The sequence below is a fragment of the Theobroma cacao genome, chromosome 4 (genome assembly GCF_000208745.1).
Source record: "Theobroma cacao cultivar B97-61/B2 chromosome 4, Criollo_cocoa_genome_V2, whole genome shotgun sequence".
Lineage (NCBI taxonomy): Eukaryota > Viridiplantae > Streptophyta > Magnoliopsida > Malvales > Malvaceae > Theobroma > Theobroma cacao.
In genome coordinates, this window is record NC_030853.1 from 26966323 (window position 1) to 26984373 (window position 18051).

General features: G+C 37.1%; 5 protein-coding genes, 1 non-coding gene and 1 pseudogene across 6 annotated transcripts; 3 read left to right on the forward strand and 4 right to left on the reverse strand.

Annotated features, from left to right (window-relative positions):
* LOC18602818 (GDT1-like protein 2, chloroplastic) lies at positions 938-6735 on the forward strand. The gene is made up of 10 exons (XM_018120203.1): positions 938-1245; positions 2217-2376; positions 3022-3205; positions 4025-4072; positions 4696-4792; positions 5259-5422; positions 5531-5596; positions 5960-6010; positions 6097-6201; positions 6287-6735. Exons 1-10 carry the CDS (start codon positions 1125-1127, stop codon positions 6350-6352), a joined length of 1062 nt encoding a protein of 353 aa, XP_017975692.1. The 5' UTR covers positions 938-1124; the 3' UTR covers positions 6353-6735.
* On the forward strand, positions 7234-8477 carry LOC18602819. The gene is made up of 4 exons (XM_007034431.2): positions 7234-7698; positions 7820-7856; positions 7952-8073; positions 8169-8477. The coding sequence occupies exons 1-4, from the start codon at positions 7276-7278 to the stop codon at positions 8229-8231; spliced, it is 645 nt and encodes a 214-aa protein (XP_007034493.2). The 5' UTR covers positions 7234-7275; the 3' UTR covers positions 8232-8477.
* Positions 8645-12597, reverse strand: LOC18602820 (beta-glucuronosyltransferase GlcAT14A). Its single transcript, XM_007034432.2, has 4 exons — positions 11884-12597; positions 11708-11783; positions 11445-11560; positions 8645-9605 (listed from the first exon to the last, which is right to left on the reverse strand). The coding sequence occupies exons 1-4, from the start codon at positions 12485-12487 to the stop codon at positions 9091-9093; spliced, it is 1311 nt and encodes a 436-aa protein (XP_007034494.2). The 5' UTR covers positions 12488-12597; the 3' UTR covers positions 8645-9090.
* TRNAM-CAU lies at positions 13467-13538 on the reverse strand. The gene has a single exon. It is a non-coding gene; the product is annotated as a tRNA-Met (tRNA).
* On the forward strand, positions 13572-14627 carry LOC18602821 (hydroxyethylthiazole kinase). The gene has a single exon (XM_007034433.2). It carries the CDS (start codon positions 13679-13681, stop codon positions 14501-14503), a length of 825 nt encoding a protein of 274 aa, XP_007034495.2. The 5' UTR covers positions 13572-13678; the 3' UTR covers positions 14504-14627.
* LOC18602822 (dirigent protein 18) lies at positions 14683-15905 on the reverse strand. The gene has a single exon (XM_007034434.2). The coding sequence runs from the start codon at positions 15590-15592 to the stop codon at positions 14843-14845; it is 750 nt and encodes a 249-aa protein (XP_007034496.1). The 5' UTR covers positions 15593-15905; the 3' UTR covers positions 14683-14842.
* LOC108661632 lies at positions 17012-17826 on the reverse strand (annotated as a pseudogene).

Sequence of the window (18051 nt, forward strand, 5' to 3'; positions counted from 1 at the left end):
AATTGATATCTCATTAGATCTCATTTTTAACTTTTCTTAGTACATTAAAAAGCTCAGTATAGTGTTTTCGTATTGTAAAAGAAAATTATGCAATGTGATTATTACTTAACTCACTTGCAAGTTAAACTTTTCTGATACTCACTATTGCAATTGCTTTTAAGTGCAATTTAGATTTTCTATGTTCTAATCACACATTACTTTACGCATTTCATCCATCATTATTGATTTCTTTATTCTTTGAAAATAAGAAGTCGTTGTGTTTAATTTAACTGTTTATTATATTATATATTCTTTTTATAAATATTTTTACTTGACTTAATATTCATGAAATATATTAATTAAGTATATATCGAATGTAATTTTAGTTTGTTATAAAAATAAATAGATTCGTGACTTATATTTAATAAGATTAATTACATTCATAGATTTATTTTGGTTAAATAAATATATAAAATAATAATAATTTGTAATTCAATAATTAGGTAATATGTGTATAATCATAATAATTTTTTATTAAATAATATATAAATTAATAAATTATTAATTTATGAAGTAAATAATATCTTAATTAATTAATAAATTTTCATAATACAAGAGTATTTATTTATAAAGATTATATTATATAATGTGATTTTGTCTCGTCAAGTAATTGGGTTAGTCTTTGAACCTTAAATATATAAAGTTATCATTAATTGAGATGTTTAGGTGTACCAACATAATAAATACTTTCGGACATTTTATTATTATTTTAATTAAAAAATTGACTTTTAACCTTAATCGTAACTTTCAGTTTTCTGTATGTCGCGCACTAAAAGATGCTCAGGTAAAGCGTCGCCGTTTTCAAAGTTGCATTACAAAGCTGCCCATTTTATCCAACACATAACACACGTGGCGGCTAACGAAAGGTTACAGAACCAAAGTGCCATGGCTGAACACTTTTAACTGTTTTTTCCAATTCAATCTCAAACTTCAACTCTTCTTCTCTTCATATTCTTAAAACCACAAAGAAAAAAAAAATAAAGAGGCCCGTAAAGGCAAGTTTGCCTCATTCTGTTTCCGGAATTGAAACAGAGAAATGAAGTTGTAAAAACAGGTTTTTTTTTTTGAATTTTTAACTATCGAAAATGCAGAAATTGATTCTTCATAGACCACCAGTCATTTCAAGAGGGAAACTTCCCTTGTTAGTTCTTGCGGATTCAATGCCATCTGCTGGTAGCATTTCACGAATACCCAATTCTCCTTCATGTAAGTTTTCCTCTCTTATCTTCTTTGTTTTTATTCTCTCCTCTCTCTTTTTTTTTTTAGTGGGGTTCATGGAAGGACTTAATTTCTTTCAGTAAGAGCATTGCGTGTGGCTTTTATAAATTGACTCTATATGAATTAAGTTGAATTTTGTCCATTTGTGTCGGAATGGATTAAATTGAGCAAGAATGATGTTATAACCGTCAGAATAAAGCAGGGTATGAGCTGATGTTTTAAAAGTTTTGTTTACTTAATTTGGATGAATTTTGGAGGTAACTGAGGGTAAGTAAAAACCAGGTTTTAAGTTACGCATAATTAGAGTTTGAAGTTTGCGTGGTTTGTGACCTGATTTTTGGGGATAGAGATGAATTGAGGTCATGTGCAAAGGTGTCATAAAAAGGAAACGAGTTTCAAACAATGTTAATTTTCTAGTATTTTATGAATTGATGTAAAGGAATTCGGCATTACTTTTGCTTTGTAGTCACAGTGAATTGCATTGCATGTGCTAATCAGGAGTCTGAAGACTGTTCCCCTACCGTATAGGCTGTTGCTTGGTTAAATTGAATTCGTCATGCCCTTGTTTGAGGATGATATAAACTGAGTTTAAATTTTGAGGATAACAGATTTTAGGGCTCTTAACAATTGCATGTGTTTTAGATGTCTGCTCATAAAGTCAAATAAACTGAATAGCCAGAAGCGGTTGGAGTTCAAAGGGCTTCCACTCTTTCCTTATTCTTCTTAATATTACTTCAGCTGAACCTTATCCTGTTTATTCAGCTTGCTTTGTATGGTTTGAATTGCTGTTCAGTATAATTACACAGCTTAAAAATGTTTCTTTGCTACTTTTTATGACGTGTTGAATGGCTGTACTCATGGTAAACTGTTCGAATTTATGGTCATACACATTATTGATTTTATTCCTTTTTTTGTTAGACACAGCATCATAATTAACTTGTCACTTAACCTTTTTATAGTACGATGTAGACAAATATCAAGGTTGAGTTCAACGTGCAGCACATTCAGAGCACAAGCATCCAATGTAGGTATTGGATCTGGGGGCTATGAGGGCAGGGAGGAAAAGGAAGACCATAAAAGTTTTGTGAAGGCTCCATCCAGTGACGGTTCATCAGAAGCGTAAGTGATGTCAAATTAACAAAATCTTTGATGCTAGTTTTTATAATTAGCATTCAGTTATTTGAACAATTTTAACTGTTAAAGGTAATATTGTCATGTAGAGTTTTTTGCCTTCATATACATTCATTGAGTTTAAGTCATCATGTGGTTAAAACAAGAACTAGCTAAAACTTGATGATTGCAAGCAATAAAAGGATTTGGTAGTCTTCTCTTAAAGATCAACTGTATAACAGCTTGTTTCCCGGTCAGGAGACTACTGGAGCCATAGAAAAAGTGAAATAGAGACTACTAATCCTTCTAGTATTGGATTTCTTATCTACTTAATTGCAATAGTAGTTAAATTGATCAAATTTTTTATAGCTTTCTAGTATGGTGGATGTTCTTCCTTCCATGGATGTAAATAGATGCACGTCATTGATGAAAATATAAATTAGATAAGCTCAGGCTTCTACTTTTCACTCTTATGCTAGAATTACTTTGTTTTGAAAAGAACATACTTCATAGTGGTTGTAAGTTTATTCAGATGAAGTCAACATCTAGTTTGATGGTCTTTTGTATAATCTAATTCTATGCTTTTCGATTTTGATATGAAATGCCACTGTGTTTCGGTCTTTGTCGATGTACATAATTTTTATTTTTTTGCAGTGTGCAGCCTCCCAGTCAAATTCCTTACCCTCTCTCCATTGCTATTGTGCTATTGGGATGTGCTTTAGTGTTTTCACTGATTGCCTTTGCAAAAGGTGGACCTTCATCACTCTTAGCACCAATCGCAAAGTCAGGCTTGACTGCTGCTTTCACATTAATATTTGTTTCTGAAATTGGAGATAAGGTAACTAATTTATCATAAAAAACTTCATGGATTCTTGATCTTTTCTCTCCGTAATTTAAGCTATTAAACTATAGTTCAAATTGTGATTTGCCAAGTACGCATGTTTCTTCATCTACTTCTTTTAATAAATTCTTACCTTTTTTTTTTTTGTGTAATTGATAAGTTCTTCTTTTGGTAAGCTTCAACCAATAACATCTGTCTCACTTGGAATTAGTTTGGTTCTAATTTAAGGCTTGGATAACCCGACTAAGAGGAAAGGGATTAGCTGTCAATATCTAGATAGAGCATTTACCGACAGAAAGATTTATAATTTCTGGCAGTCCGTCATATATCATGCACTTTGGCATCCACATTAAATTAGATCCATTAAATTCCTTATTAGCTAAGCTCACCAGTTAATTATCCAAAATATTTTGTCATTTAAAGCATTAATTAATCACAACTCACTAGTGCTATGTTTAGGGCCCATTTTTTTGAAACTGGGAAAAAAAGAAGCTCCTATCATTAATCCTTTTAAACTAAACATCTGACCCAAATTGAGTACAATGATGGATTGATGAGGAAAGTTCATGTTGCAGAAGCCAAGAAGGTTGAATAAGGCTTATAATTATTTTAAGAATCAATATTAGTTGTCTAGTCTATCTCTTTTTTTTTTTCAGGGCCTATTGCTCCATTTAATTGCTATGTTTGATTGAATGGATCTGACTCTTCTAGAACTGATACTATTGAATATAGGAATTTTTCATTAATTTCTTAAGTTCATTATATATAGTGCAAACCTTACCAGAGATTAAGTTATATTTTTCATCTCTTGACCAGACATTTTTTATTGCTGCACTCTTGGCCATGCAATACAAGAAAGGACTGGTATGTTCTCTCCTAATTACTCCTCTGTGTGTGGGTCTTTTGCATTAGGTTCTCACTCTATTCTAGATTTTGTTGTTTTGGATTAATTTTTTTAATGAATATAAATTGGGTATTTAATTTTTGACTTTCTCTTTTGGAAATAAAAAAAAATAGTCATTTGTGTTGTACAAAAACTTGAAGGTGAGCTTCCACTTCTGTAACATTTTGTTATATTTTTTGTCACATTTAATCATTTTGATACATATAGAAAGAATCTATTGATGATATGAGAAATTACAGCACAGTCACCATCATATTAAAATGCTATAGCTTCTTGCCTACCTGGGCAATGTGGATTGCAATGGTAAAACACTCCTAATCAGTGTTATGACGAACGTTCATCCTTAAAACAACTTAATTAATTAATGTTCATATTATCATGCTTCAACTTCTAACCTATTTTAATGGGGTTGCTTCCATGAAACACATTTGTGTTAAGGATCTTCACGGACCCATTAATGTACCATAATACTGTATTATCCTTGAAAAAGGTTTTTTCCTTTGTTATTTGGAGTATAAATTGCAGATTTTATTGCATTTTGTCTGGTTCTTTGATGATAAATGTTTATTAAATCATTGGGAAGGTACTGTTGGGGTCAATGGGTGCACTTTCTCTTATGACAATCTTGTCCGTGATAATCGGACGTGTCTTCCAATCTGTTCCTGCTCAATTCCAGACAAGTAAGTTCTTACTCCTGGCATCTACCATCTGTTACAATTCTTTGATGATTTAAACATTGCAATAATACAGGCACCCTGGCTACTACATAGTAACACTAACACTGCAATCATATGCTGATTTGCTGTGTAATCTTTTGACATATATAAACATGCCATTGAATTTGATTTAATTCAACCAACAGCTTCAACATGTGCATATAGCTATATACATTTCCCATTTTGCTATGCTAAATACTCCATGCAGCCTTAACCAATATTAGTTCCACCGGTCTGAGATATTCATGATATATAATCCCTTAAGCTGAGATATTCATGATATATAATCCCTCAAGCTAAGTATATTGACAAGTTCATTAACTCTGGAATCTTATATTTTTCAAAATGAATTACAGATTATCAGTTATTATTTTTTTTTTTCAATTTTAACATTTCTGATGATTCCATTGTTCTTTGATTTATTCTGCAGCCTTGCCAATTGGAGAATATGCAGCAATAGCTCTTCTTGTGTTCTTTGGCCTGAAATCTATAAAAGATGCATGGGACCTTCCACCAACTGTACCAAAGAAAAGTGGTGAGAGAGGTCCTGAACTAGATGAATTTGTCGAAGCCGAGGAACTTGTGAAAGAAAAGGTAATCATCTTTCTTCTGTGAAAGGAAATGAGTGGGCTGTTTCACATTCCTACTATTATTAAAAGAAAAGCAAAATTAATAGAGAATTCTATTTTTTAATGTATTCAGGTCTCAAAACCGCTCTCTAATCCACTTGAAGTTGTCTGGAAGTCATTCAGCCTTGTATTCTTTGCTGTAAGCGTCTCTGAAATCCTTTTTTAAAACAACATTTTATCTCCCAAAGAAAAGTCTTCTCTTTTGGTTAATTTGGATAACTCTCCATGAATTTGCACATTGCTCATAGATGTCAACTGAAACAAGAAAAATAAAAAGAAAAAGAAAATGGCTTGTCTGTCAGCAGACTAGATATATTGCCAGAGCACTTTGTGTTTGTATAATGATGTGGAACTAAAACTGTAGAATAAATATATATGGAGAATTTAGCTTTGTATGCCTCCATGTGCCATCGGCAATTATTTTTTGAAATTATATTTTCATAAGTTGTTTATTTCTTCCAATAAGTGTTATTTAGACATAAAATATTCCAATTGCTCCCAGGAATGGGGAGACCGTTCAATGCTTGCAACAATTGCACTCAGTGCTGCACAGGTGCAACTTTGCTAATTTTAGTTCTCATGGTTTCTTTTTATTTTTCTATCCTGTAATTCACAATTGTTCAATGAATGCCTCTACAGTCAGCATGGGGTGTGGCAAGTGGAGCCATTGCTGGACACCTACTTGCAACATCAATTGCAATTGTGGGAGGAGCATTTCTTGCCAACTATATTTCTGAGAAGCTGGTAAGACCGGAAATTTTTCCTTTGCTAGTATGATATTCAAAGACTTGCCGTTTGACCTCCATGCAATTGTCTTATCTTCAATCAGGTTGGTTATTTGGGTGGAGCACTTTTTCTAATTTTTGCTGCAGCCACATTTTTTGGAGTTTTCTGATAGAGTATATGGAGCCTAGAGAGAAAACAGAGGCTAGTTTCCGGTGCAATTGTTGTGATACAATGCCATCTGTGGGCAGAGAATTTGTTGTTAGAGAAAATGATGAGAGAAAAAGGAGCCCTAGATCTTCCTATGGGGCTCTTAAGAGAAGTGTTAGTTCTTAGAAGCCTCATTGGAAAATTTGCCCATTAAATGTTATTCCGTACTGCAATCTGGAACAATTGGAAAAAGGGATTAATGTTAGAAATATTAGCCCACTTTGATGAATTTTGTGTACTTTAGCTCTTTGGGCCATAATTGATATATTTTTAAGGATTGTTGATGCAACTTTCTCATTTATGTTTCTCTGCTTTGACATGAAACACTTGGAAAGTTTTGATGAATGTTTGGGAGTCCTGTAGTTGCTTGGTTCTGGGTGACTGAGACTGGAAAACAGACAACTATAGATTGGGTTCAAATACTTCTGTTCCTTTTCATCTTTTCTACAAAAGCAGAGGATATATGGTTATTGGTGTTTCAATATGGCTCAAATTCGATCTATTTGGTCTGTCATTCACATAGCCTTTCTTCTAATGATTAGCAACCTCTTCCAGATTTAACAATATGTTTCCTCACCTTATTGCTTTATTTCGTTTTATTTATGTCATGTGCATCCTGCACGCTACTCAATTTAGTTAACAAGGAACACTAGTCTAAGAGGCAATTAAATGTTAATCATATGCTACATTGCTAATGCTTTTATCTGCTTTTTATCAAAAGCAAAGTAATGGCAATAACAAACAAGCAAAACCTAAGGTTCTACTTAGATTTTTTTTTTTTTTTGTTTTAATTTTGGAATTTAGAAAATAAATATTAAAAAAAGGAGAGAGAGAGAAGGGGGAAAAGAAGTACTTGTCAATTCTTGTTAAGTGAACGGTCCAGAAATGGCCACGGTACCAAATCCTCATTCCATTTTCCGACGAGGAAGTTCACCAAAAACACCGGAGAAACCCAGGGCTCTCCAACAGAAACAAGAAAAAAAGCTCGTGTCAATGAATCTGCTGGTTTGCCACTATTACATACCCAAAACAATGATAGCATCATCATCATCACCAACAGTGGCAGTCACTTCTCCTGGTGGCCGAATCTCCAGTAGGGTATTCAGACCAAGAACCAGGCCAGCAAAGGTGATGTTACAGCAACAAAAAAAAAGACCAGCAGCGAGAATTATACACATTGTTGGTTGGAGATCACCGTCAGAATCATTTTGGGCAGTAAAAGCAGCAGCATCAGGGGGAGTCCCACTTCCACCATTGGACTTGACTGAGGAAAACATTGAACTTGTCTTAGCTGATGCTCGCGTTGAGGCAAGTATCTTTTGCCATCAATCTCTCTTGTATATATTTTATTCATCTCAATTACTAATCTTGTTAAATTTATCTTACCTTTGCAATATTTTATGTATGAAATCGGTGTCTGTTTTGGCAGCTTGCTCAGCTTTTCGACACTTCGGTTGGCATAACAGGTGACTCCTCTTAAGGTACATTATGACTTTTATTTTCTACAGCTATAAACTCGTTTAATACATTTTTTAAAGTTTGGAACTGGAAATACGTTTAGGACAAGTTGAACTAGCAGAATTGGATGGACCCTTTGTGAAGATTAGTCTCAAAGGTCGATTTTGGCATAAACGTTCCACAGTTGTATCCAGGGTTGGAAATTATTTGAAGCAGAGAATCCCGGTAAATCAAAAATTTGTCCATTACTGTTAGAGTAAGCTTCAAAGCCTGTATGATCATGCCAATTTATGTTGAGAAAGTGTTTATCCTTCGCTCAGGAAATCTTGGAGGTTGATATAGAAGATGAGAAACAATTGGATGACAGCCCTGAAAACTTTTGAGATGCTCAATGCCCAGGCTGTTATAGAAGATGAGAAACAATTAGATAACAGCCCGTAAAAAGTTTTACGATGCTCAATGCCCTAGCAGTAGGGTGTTCAGTTTAAGTGTTGTGTTTTTACAGTTCAGTGGATGCAAATCTGAATTACGAAGTGAAAGAATGGCTGCAATTTGTTCAGTAATTAGAAGGGTAGAGATTTGATGAAACTTCTATCTTATGATTAATAAATTCTGTGACTGCCTTTTCATTTTAAAAAGTTCTTCTTCCTTGCATTTTAGCTGCTTTAGCCTTTCTTAAGGTAAAGGGAACATGCCTGGCCTTAAAATAATTACTTGCAAAATTTCTAATACTGGCTGAATTTTCTTTAGATTAATTAGTTGATTTCCACATGAAAACTTTCTGAAGGAATATCAGTACTTACAAGGGACCCTTCATACATATTAACATAAACATCCAATACAAGTTACAAGGGAACCTTCTCTATGTTTCAGTCAAAGGAAAAACAAAAGTAAAAAAGGCTCGAAAGCTTTTAGTAATACTTGGAGAAGAGCGATATACATTGAAAGTTTTAATAATTCCAAGAATGGGCATAGCACACAGCGTCACACCATATAATAGGATGGAAATTGCATTTCTTCTGCTACTAAACAAATGTCGAGTACAATAACAAATGAATCGTTGCTATTAAAAAATTTATAGCAAAACTGGGTGCTTGATCAATATTTGGTGCTCCTAAAAAATTGACAAGGCCGCGGTTAACTCTGTAGGAAGTATTGGATTGAGGGAAAGAGAACTCTATCACTAGTTGCTTCTTTCTTCTCCCGTTTCATATGATCCCCTTTCATGGTAATTGACTCAGATCATTCTTCTTGACATTGCTGGGATTGAAACCTACCGTCTGAAAGTGATTCAACAATACGTTTTTCAAGTCTTCTTGCCCCTGGACCAGGTCTCAAGATATCAGCATCCCCCCAAACTGAACATGTGCCATTGTCAGGCTCACCTAAGCACCATCCACCTGGTACAGCTTTGCCAGGGCTGCGTTTCAAAATTTCTTGGTCGATACGGTCAAGTACTGGATCATCAAACTGGAACTGTGTCGCAAAGGCAGCTCCACTCTGAATCATCGCATCAAATTCTGCAGAATTCATTTGGGGAGGCTTCTTCGTAGAGGATTTGTTGAAGGCTATATACTGTAGGTTATGGTTTATCACAGTTCTCTTGAATTGATCAGAGTTACAAAGGACAGTAGGGAAATAATTCATGAATGAATATGGCGTGTTTGCAAAATACATCAGCAAAGTCCTTGGAAGATTGTCTGTACCCAGGATGCAGAACTCCATAAAACTACGAGTTAACATTGTAAAAGATGAACCTGCAAAAGACCAGATCTTTAGTTTTACTCTCACAATTTTCTTTTGCATTGTTTGGCCATGCCGGCAGAAAAACTTCTCCGCCAACAAAATGGCTAATATTATTTTGTATGACTAGAACAGTTACGTATAAACAACAAAGGAAGTGATCAAGTGAGAGCTTATTGGTTGTTTCAAAGGCCATAAAAAAGTAATAGATTGGACATCTAAACTTGGTAGAGGATGGAAACAAAATAGCTCTTGTTGTCTACAATAATGATCCTTGCAGATATGTTCTACATGGGCATTTCACCCATATTAACACTTTCCCAAGGGAAGGGAGGATCCTTAACCTACTTATCATACCTTTAATGCCGTACAAATATGCATGAAACCACATGTAATCTCCTACAACAGTCACATAACATTTTTCAATATACTGCAATGGATAGTTTTATCAGTTGTGTTACATGGCAAGATGGTATCAAGGGTTTCTTTTAGAGCTGAAAAGATTGCTCACATGTGTACATAAGCCTAATAAATGCATGGAAAGTTTCTTTCTTCTTCTTTTTTTTCCTTCCCCTTTTTTCTTTTTCAGCCAAGGAAATTGCAGTTGAGTATTGAAATTAACAAACCTGAAAATGTATGATGGAATTAGTAGGTAAATAGCACATTGAGCCATTTACCAGTGGATCCATCCTCACAGTTTTGCTGACAAAACTGCCTTACTTTATGCACCTAGCTCAGGCCCTGCTACATAAATGTAAAGAGGCCTATGATTTAAGTGCAATTTACATGCATAGAAGAATCTTTTCAATTTATAAACAAGAATGTTGCTAGCGATGTACTTGAGCAGTCCATAATACATTCAACAGCTTCACCAAGCAAATAATGAAATTTAAAAAATGGCAAGGAGGATGTCTCTGAGCTCATAATTATTCACATTCCCTTTATTATTGCTTTGCCTTCTCGCCCCCTCACACTTTAATTCTACAAAATTTCCTGTCCCTATAAAATAGGCTGTAGAACACAAGCATTCTTCAGTGGACTAAACTTGCTTCCTGCTGTAGCTCTTCCTATTCCTTCCCCCCTTTTCTCCAAACTGTATCCCTTTATGAACCTGGATTGAAATTGATGCATTCTGTATGGAGACTCTAGCTCCTGCAAGCATCCTCAACACCACAAGGAAACCACCATTAACTACCAGGTGGGATCCATAGTCTAACTTGATTTTCTGAATTCAAACCCTCTCTCTAGTTCACCAGATTGCTCTTCACTCAAAAACTGCAGTCCCAAATGCAGCTAATATTTGATTTAGTTGATGTTCTTTACATCTCCTCCAAGACAGTAATTAGATCAATAATTATAAGACCAGGTGAGGATTAAAAGTTGGGTTCAAGCTGATAGGTCCTTGAGGATTACACCCAGAAATGACATCCTTCTAGCAACTATAGTAGGTGATCTAAAGATTATGAACCAATGTAGTATCATGTGCTTAGTGTATGAACCAATATAATATCATGTGCTTAGAGCCTCTAAGTTCATCAAGAAATAGCAAGATGATTACCGCATTCACCATATCTATGCAATTTTATGATCTCACACAAATGTATAAAACTATATATTCAAATCACATTCTTAATCACCTCTGTATTTGCAGGTCCACCCACTCTAAATCAAAGCTATCTTTGTTCATTATCTATTAACATCAGCTACTCCACTAATTACGAATGTACACAATACACATGCATTTCACATTTGCTCCAATATTTACCAAATCAGTTTTTCTTGGTCACCATTAAAAATGAAGAGCAGGAAGTGCCCAAAAACAAAACAAAAAGAAGTCAGATGTAAACACATACCTGAAAACAACCTGAAAGCATTAGGCAATTCCCGCTTCTGAGAAGCATAAAATATCTCATGCTTTTCCAAAAGATAAAGCCCTGTATCAACAATTATCGGTTTCAATCTCTTGGACCTACAATAAGAAACACCCCAACACATAAGACTAATATTAATCAACATTCATCAACTTAACACCTGTTCTAACAAATATACTACTTCGTTTTTGTATCCGAATGTGCATGTTGCAAAAGTAGCATAAGTTGAAATGAAGTTAACATACTCTTTCCAGCCAATATAACCGGTGTGATTCACAAAGTTGAGATCTTTTGGCAAGTATGACAAAATGTGAAGAAGATCTGCACATTCCACAAATACCCAGAAAAGAAAATCCATCAAAAAAACAAAACCAAACACTTAATCAAAAAAAAAAATCCCAAAAGAAATTTTTTCGCTTACCATCTTGAGTAACAAGCGGGTAATCGCCGGCATTGAGAGAGATAAACCAATCCCAATTCGAAGCCAACCGTAGCAAAACGGAGGCACCATGAAGAGTAGAAGAGATTGTGGAGGACCCTCTCGGGTAAGCATAATCAGCTTTCCCTATAACATCGACATTCTGGGCAGCTTTAAAAATGGGCACTGATTGGACTGTAACGGCCAATCGGTCACGTTCAGTCTGCGGAGCAGACAGGTCAAGGTGAAGTAGGTAATGGTTTCTCGGGTGATAGGAAGCGAAAAGGAGGCGGAGGATCCGAGCCGAGTCGCCGGCAGATCCGGATATGAGGTAAGCAATGGAGGGAGGGGCGGGTCCGGAGGGGAGCTCGGTTGGGGAGATGGGTCGATCGGGGAAAAGGACCGGGTCGGGTCGGATTTTGATAAACGATTGGGAGGAGGTGGATGATGAGGGGGAAGGGATGGAGATAATGAAGAGAAGGGAAAAGAAAGAGGTGGCTAGAATTATGTAAAGAGTGATTCTTGTGTGGTCTTTCGGGAGGTTAGTTGTTGCGGAGGCGTTAGGGGCAAATGGTGGTGGCAGCGTCGGTTGTTGGTGGTGGTGCATTATGGTGGTGAAGGTTTTGGGCCTGGCTTTGGCAGTTGTGTTGTGCCGGAGCTGTTGATTTGAGGCAGTTGGCTGGATGGCTCAGTATGTTTTTCACATTTAGTAACAAGGCCCTGTTTGGCAGGCCAATATGGTGGTTAATTAAAGGAGTCCTAGTCGAATTTAAGTGTTAAAATAAATATTAATATTATTTTATATCCATATAGTGTACATCATTAAAATTATTAGAAATTATTTAATTATTCATCAAAGAGAGTTGGAATAGATGGTCACTAATTTAAATTATTATGTATGCGTAAATAAAAGCAATTGTGAATCAGTGGGTGCAAGTGAGGGTACTAACAAACAGGGAATATTGTGCATTGATTGGTTTCACTATTCTTGTGCTTGGTTAATAAATAAATAAAAGGCTCCTTTGGCGAATGAATCTTGTTTACGTGTTGGTTATGGTTTTTTCTCTTTTTGGTGCCTTGTCATCGGTGCTACAAAGTGCCCGATATGACTTCTTTGAATAAATGGAACATAATCTTTTATTCCACATTCCTAACCAGAAAGAAATTCAAAGAATATATTCAGTGCAGAGGACTGTCAAGGTCTTTGCTTTAATAAATAAATCAATCTCAAATTAAAATATGTCCACGTATGAAAATGATGCTAATTTTACGTAAATTGGTCAATGTTCACATTTGTTACTATAAAATGACACAAAACCTTATTGGCTCTCTTTTTAATTTTTTTTCAAACAAATTCTTAGAAATTATTTTATCAACCTTATACAATGATAACTTAGTATTTTTCTTTTTTTTAAAAAAATTACTAAGTAGAATATAGATTGAAATCACCTTTTTGTATTTATTTTACAAGACATTAAAGTAGAATAGTATAAGAACAAAAAAAAAGAATAATCAATCATAAATGTTGTTCATTGATTGAACGGTAGGAAAAAATTAACAAAAAGGGAATCAGGGAAGCCACTCTTTATCAGAGCCAGGTTTCGATCCTGGGACCTGTGGGTTATGGGCCCACCACGCTTCCGCTGCGCCACTCTGATTGTTGATATAATAGCTCAAACTATATTTACTAGTCTTTGAATCAGAGAGTTTAAAAAATTTCAAAAATAGACTTAAGAGTCAGAGTTAGGAGTCATTACAACAAGAAAAAGCCCGGAAGAGCTCGAGAGAGAAGACAGAAATGGAAGCCGAAAAGCAAAGGGAGTGGGGTCCAAAAGCATGGGCTCACCTCAGCTCGGTCCGCAACCAATCACCGTTAATCCAGTGCATCACCAACTTCGTCTCCATGGATCTGACGGCCAACACTCTCTTATCCGCGGGTGCATCACCCGCCATGCTGCACTCTCCTAACGAAACCCCAGACTTCACCCCTCAAGTCCACGCGCTTTACATCAACGTAGGAACACTCTCCGACAACTGGCTACCGGCCATGAAGCTTGCCGCTGAGATAGCTTCCAAGTTTAAAAAACCCTGGGTCCTAGACCCTGTCGCCGCCGGTGCTTCCGGTTTTCGGTTACAGGCGTGTTTGGATCTTATCTCCCTTAAACCCACCGTTATCAGAGGCAACGCCTCCGAAATCATCGCCTTGGCTAACGCTTCCGTGGGGTTCACCAAAGGCGTAGATAGCTCTCACGACTCAACTGACGCCGTCGAAGCGGCGAAATCCTTGGCTAATTCCAGTGGTGCCGTCGTGGCGGTATCAGGGGCCGTCGATTTCGTCACCGACGGGAATCGAGTCGTCGGAGCTCGAAACGGCGTGCCGATGATGCAGAAAATCACGGCCACGGGATGCGCTGTCACCGCGTTGATCGCCGCTTTCGTTGCGATTGATCCGTTGCAGGCTTTGGAAGCAACGGCTTCCGCGTTGGCCGTGTTCGGCGTCGCCGGTGAGATAGGGATGGAGATGGCGAGAGGTCCGGCCTCGTTGCGGATGCACTTGATTGATTCTCTCCACGGACTTGATCAAACGACCGTGATTTCTACGGTTAAAATCACCACCTCGTAAAAAAAAACACATTTTTACGTGTATCTCCTCTTTTTCTCGTTCAAGAGTTAACAAGAGCAAATTTCAGATATTATAATGTAATTACAATATATGTTTTTGTTTATTAAAAACATTTAAAGTTAAATAATCCACGTTTAAAATGTGATATATGATTTTTCATTTTAGTATATTAAGACTAATATTAATATTTAACAATTGGGCATTTGTATATTGAAATGGAAGGAGAAATATTTCGAACATTGTAATTGTTACATTGAAGGATTGAAGCTGGAAAGGCAGACCATGTTCCATGTTTTCACACCAACAAACTCATAATTTTCAAGGCAGCAGGGACAATATTTAGTATTTGAGATGGACAGTGATCCTCAGCAATGTCTCAGCACCATCGGTGACATGTTGACCTGGTGGGATAAGTGGTCGAACCTCGGCAAGTCCGCAAGCATTCTTGAACTTGCCTGTTCCACCAGTCACCGATACATGCGACATGGTGCTTCCGATCTTGTACACTCCGTAGAAGTTGAGGTTGTCGTTGTATTCACCGCCTTCGATCATGGCTGTGAATGCCATCATTTGGGTTGTTCCATCCGCAGAGCTAGCAACGTAAACTCCTTGAGCCTTCCCTATTGCCTGTGACCCCAAATCAGGGCTGGCAGTGAGTATGTCATCGATGACGGTGATGGTTCCGAAGCCTAGTCCCAAGCCATCTGGTCCTAGAGGAATTTGGGGGTTACCGTTTTGGTTTTGATCGCCGGCGAATGCTGTACCAGCTAACCCAGTTCCTAATGGCAGGCCGTTGACGCCATTAACAGTTGGAATAGCACCATTGGCATTGGGGATTGCAACTCCACCTTGTGGAGGGAGGAATCCCACCGGTTTAGCAAAAGGTACTTGGCCACTGTAGATGTTTCCTAGTAATCCAGTTATTGGCCTAGCCGTGGGACTACTTCCCCCGAGGATATCATGCATGTAGAACTCAAGAATGGGTTCTTCTGCTGTAGCTGCTGCCGGGTTGACAGCTGCCAAACACGTCACCATGTACACTGTAGCAATTAGCAATGCAATGCAAAGTGAAGATTGTAGCTTGAACATTGTTGTAATGTTTGCCTGAGGGTCTTTGGTTCTCTAATGAACTGCTTTAGTAAGGCTTTTGAAATTGTATGCCAGACATTATGAAGCTTGCTCCTTAAATAGAGAGGATAACAGCGGATTATGGAGTTGTTTGAAGTGGTGAAGTGGTTGGTGTTACAATAGTTATCAGGAGCTAGTCAGTCTGCTCTTCTGTTCTTGGTGTATTAGTTAACATTTCCATTACAAAAAGTTTGGCAGTACCAATTTTAGAATGGGATGCAACTATTCCTGATTGTTTATACTGATACTGAAAGTTGAATTTTAGAAGTTTAGATGGGTGCAAATCTTTTATTAGTAGTACTTCCAGTTAAGCATCAGTATGGCCTTTATTCTTGGCCACTTCTCCTTTATTTTTCTGGCACACGAGCTTCATGCTAGTTCCTTTCTTGTTAAATGCACATAACAATATCATTCTAACTATGATTTTGCATCTATTATGGTTATCTGAACAGATTATGACTCGACCCTTTTAACCAGTGCCAATTTTTCTTGTTCACAGAAAAATGCAGCATCATGCTTGACATGGATTTTTTTCAACGTACTGTTTTTCAGTTGAAAGAAACTTTTTGGTGTTTTATCAGCACTGCTCATTGGTAAAACTTATTGTGGTGGCTATCAGCAGCAATCTCTTCGAGTTTTTGACATCTGAACTTCAAATTTTGGTATTAGTGTCAATCATGTATGTCGTTCAATCTTGAAGCTTTGCTACTAGGATAAGTTAGCCAATTTGTGATCATGTTTTGGCCAAAGGCACCTTGACCTTGAGTCATGCCAACTTTCTGGTTGTTTCCTTCTGGCAATTCCTAGCCTTTTACAGTCAACTCAGGAACAATGCACGCATGAAGAATCATGGTAACAGGTTGTCTGAAATCCAACTGCATATAATTTAATTGTGGATTGCAGGTTTTTAGCCTGCATCATCTTTCATCTCATGGATTGGGTGGAAAAAGGTCCTACAATACTGTGGAGTGGTTGGCTGTAGCTGATCAAGTGGAGAAGAGGATAAGTACACCAGACTTCTTAAGTTGGACCCTGTCTGACTTGGTTGTTGCAGGATGTGCTTAGACTTAAGCTGGTCGTAAACTCTTATTTATCATAATTAGTGCACTAAGAAGTAAACTTTCAACCTTTGGCAGTTAAGAAGAAGCCAACTCGTACTTGTCTGAAGATTGTAATTGCGGGTATGGCGGATGCATCGGATTTTTGCATTCCTTTTAGTGGTCATCTGATTCCTCATATTCCATAGATGAAGCAGTGGGTAACGAACAGCAAAAATATTATATCCATTGTAGTTTTCCAGCAACATGTATTATATTTTGGGTGAAAAAGGTTGTAGATTTTGTGACTGGAAATATCTTCTTAGATAAAAGAAACTACAGACTATATATGCCGGCAAGCATTTGACAGAAAGAATATTAACTCTTTAGTCTGGAAACACTCTCTGTAGCTTATATGGACTAGAGTTCTCAGCAATGTCTCTGCACCGTCAATGACATGCTGACCGGGTGCTATAAGTGCCCTTACTTCAGCTAAGCCACGTACATTCTTGAACTTACCAGTTCCACCAGTCACTGACAAACGCGACGTGGTGCCACCGATCTTGTATATACCATAGAAGTTAAGACTATCCCCGTATTCCCCTCCTTCAATCAATGCTGTAAATGCCATCATTTGTGTTGTTCCATCTGCTGAGCTTGCTGCATATACTCCTTGAGCTTTGCCTACAGCCTGTGATCCCAACTCAGTACTGGAGGTCAGTATATCATCAATAACAGTTATTGTTCCAAATCCTAGTCCTAAGCCATCTGGTCCTAACAGATGAGGATTTACGTTTTGATTATTTAGTTTTCCAGCAAAAGCTGTACCTCCCTGGCCTGTCCTTAATGGAATACCATTTATGCCATTAACAGGTGGAAGGGCACCATTAGCTTTGGGGATTGCTACCCCGCCTGCTGGGGGGAGGAATCCTAATTGCTTAGCAAAAGGTACTTGGCCACACCCTATACGTTCCTTAGCAAGGCTGTAACAGGCCTGGGTGTTGGGCTGCTCCCGCCAAGAATGTCATGCATATATAACTCAAGAATCGATTCTTTCCTAGTTGCTGTTGCAGGGCCAATTGCAGCCGTGATTTTTGCTGCTTGCATAAGAGAAATTAGCATTGCAAAGGAAACAGAAGTCAATAATCCATTGAACATCTTTACAACCAAGGATGAAATTCTGGAATTAGTCTGCTAATAGACTGCAGGCTTGGATCCTAATATAGAACTAGTAGATTGGGTGGAGTTGTTATATTTTGAAATGCAGTGAAGCTGTTGAGTTACACTGATCATGGAAATGTAGACCATTCTGCTCTAACCATTGCTCTTCTGCATTAATATCTTTATTTTTGATGACAAAGTACAAAACGTATGCATTGAAGA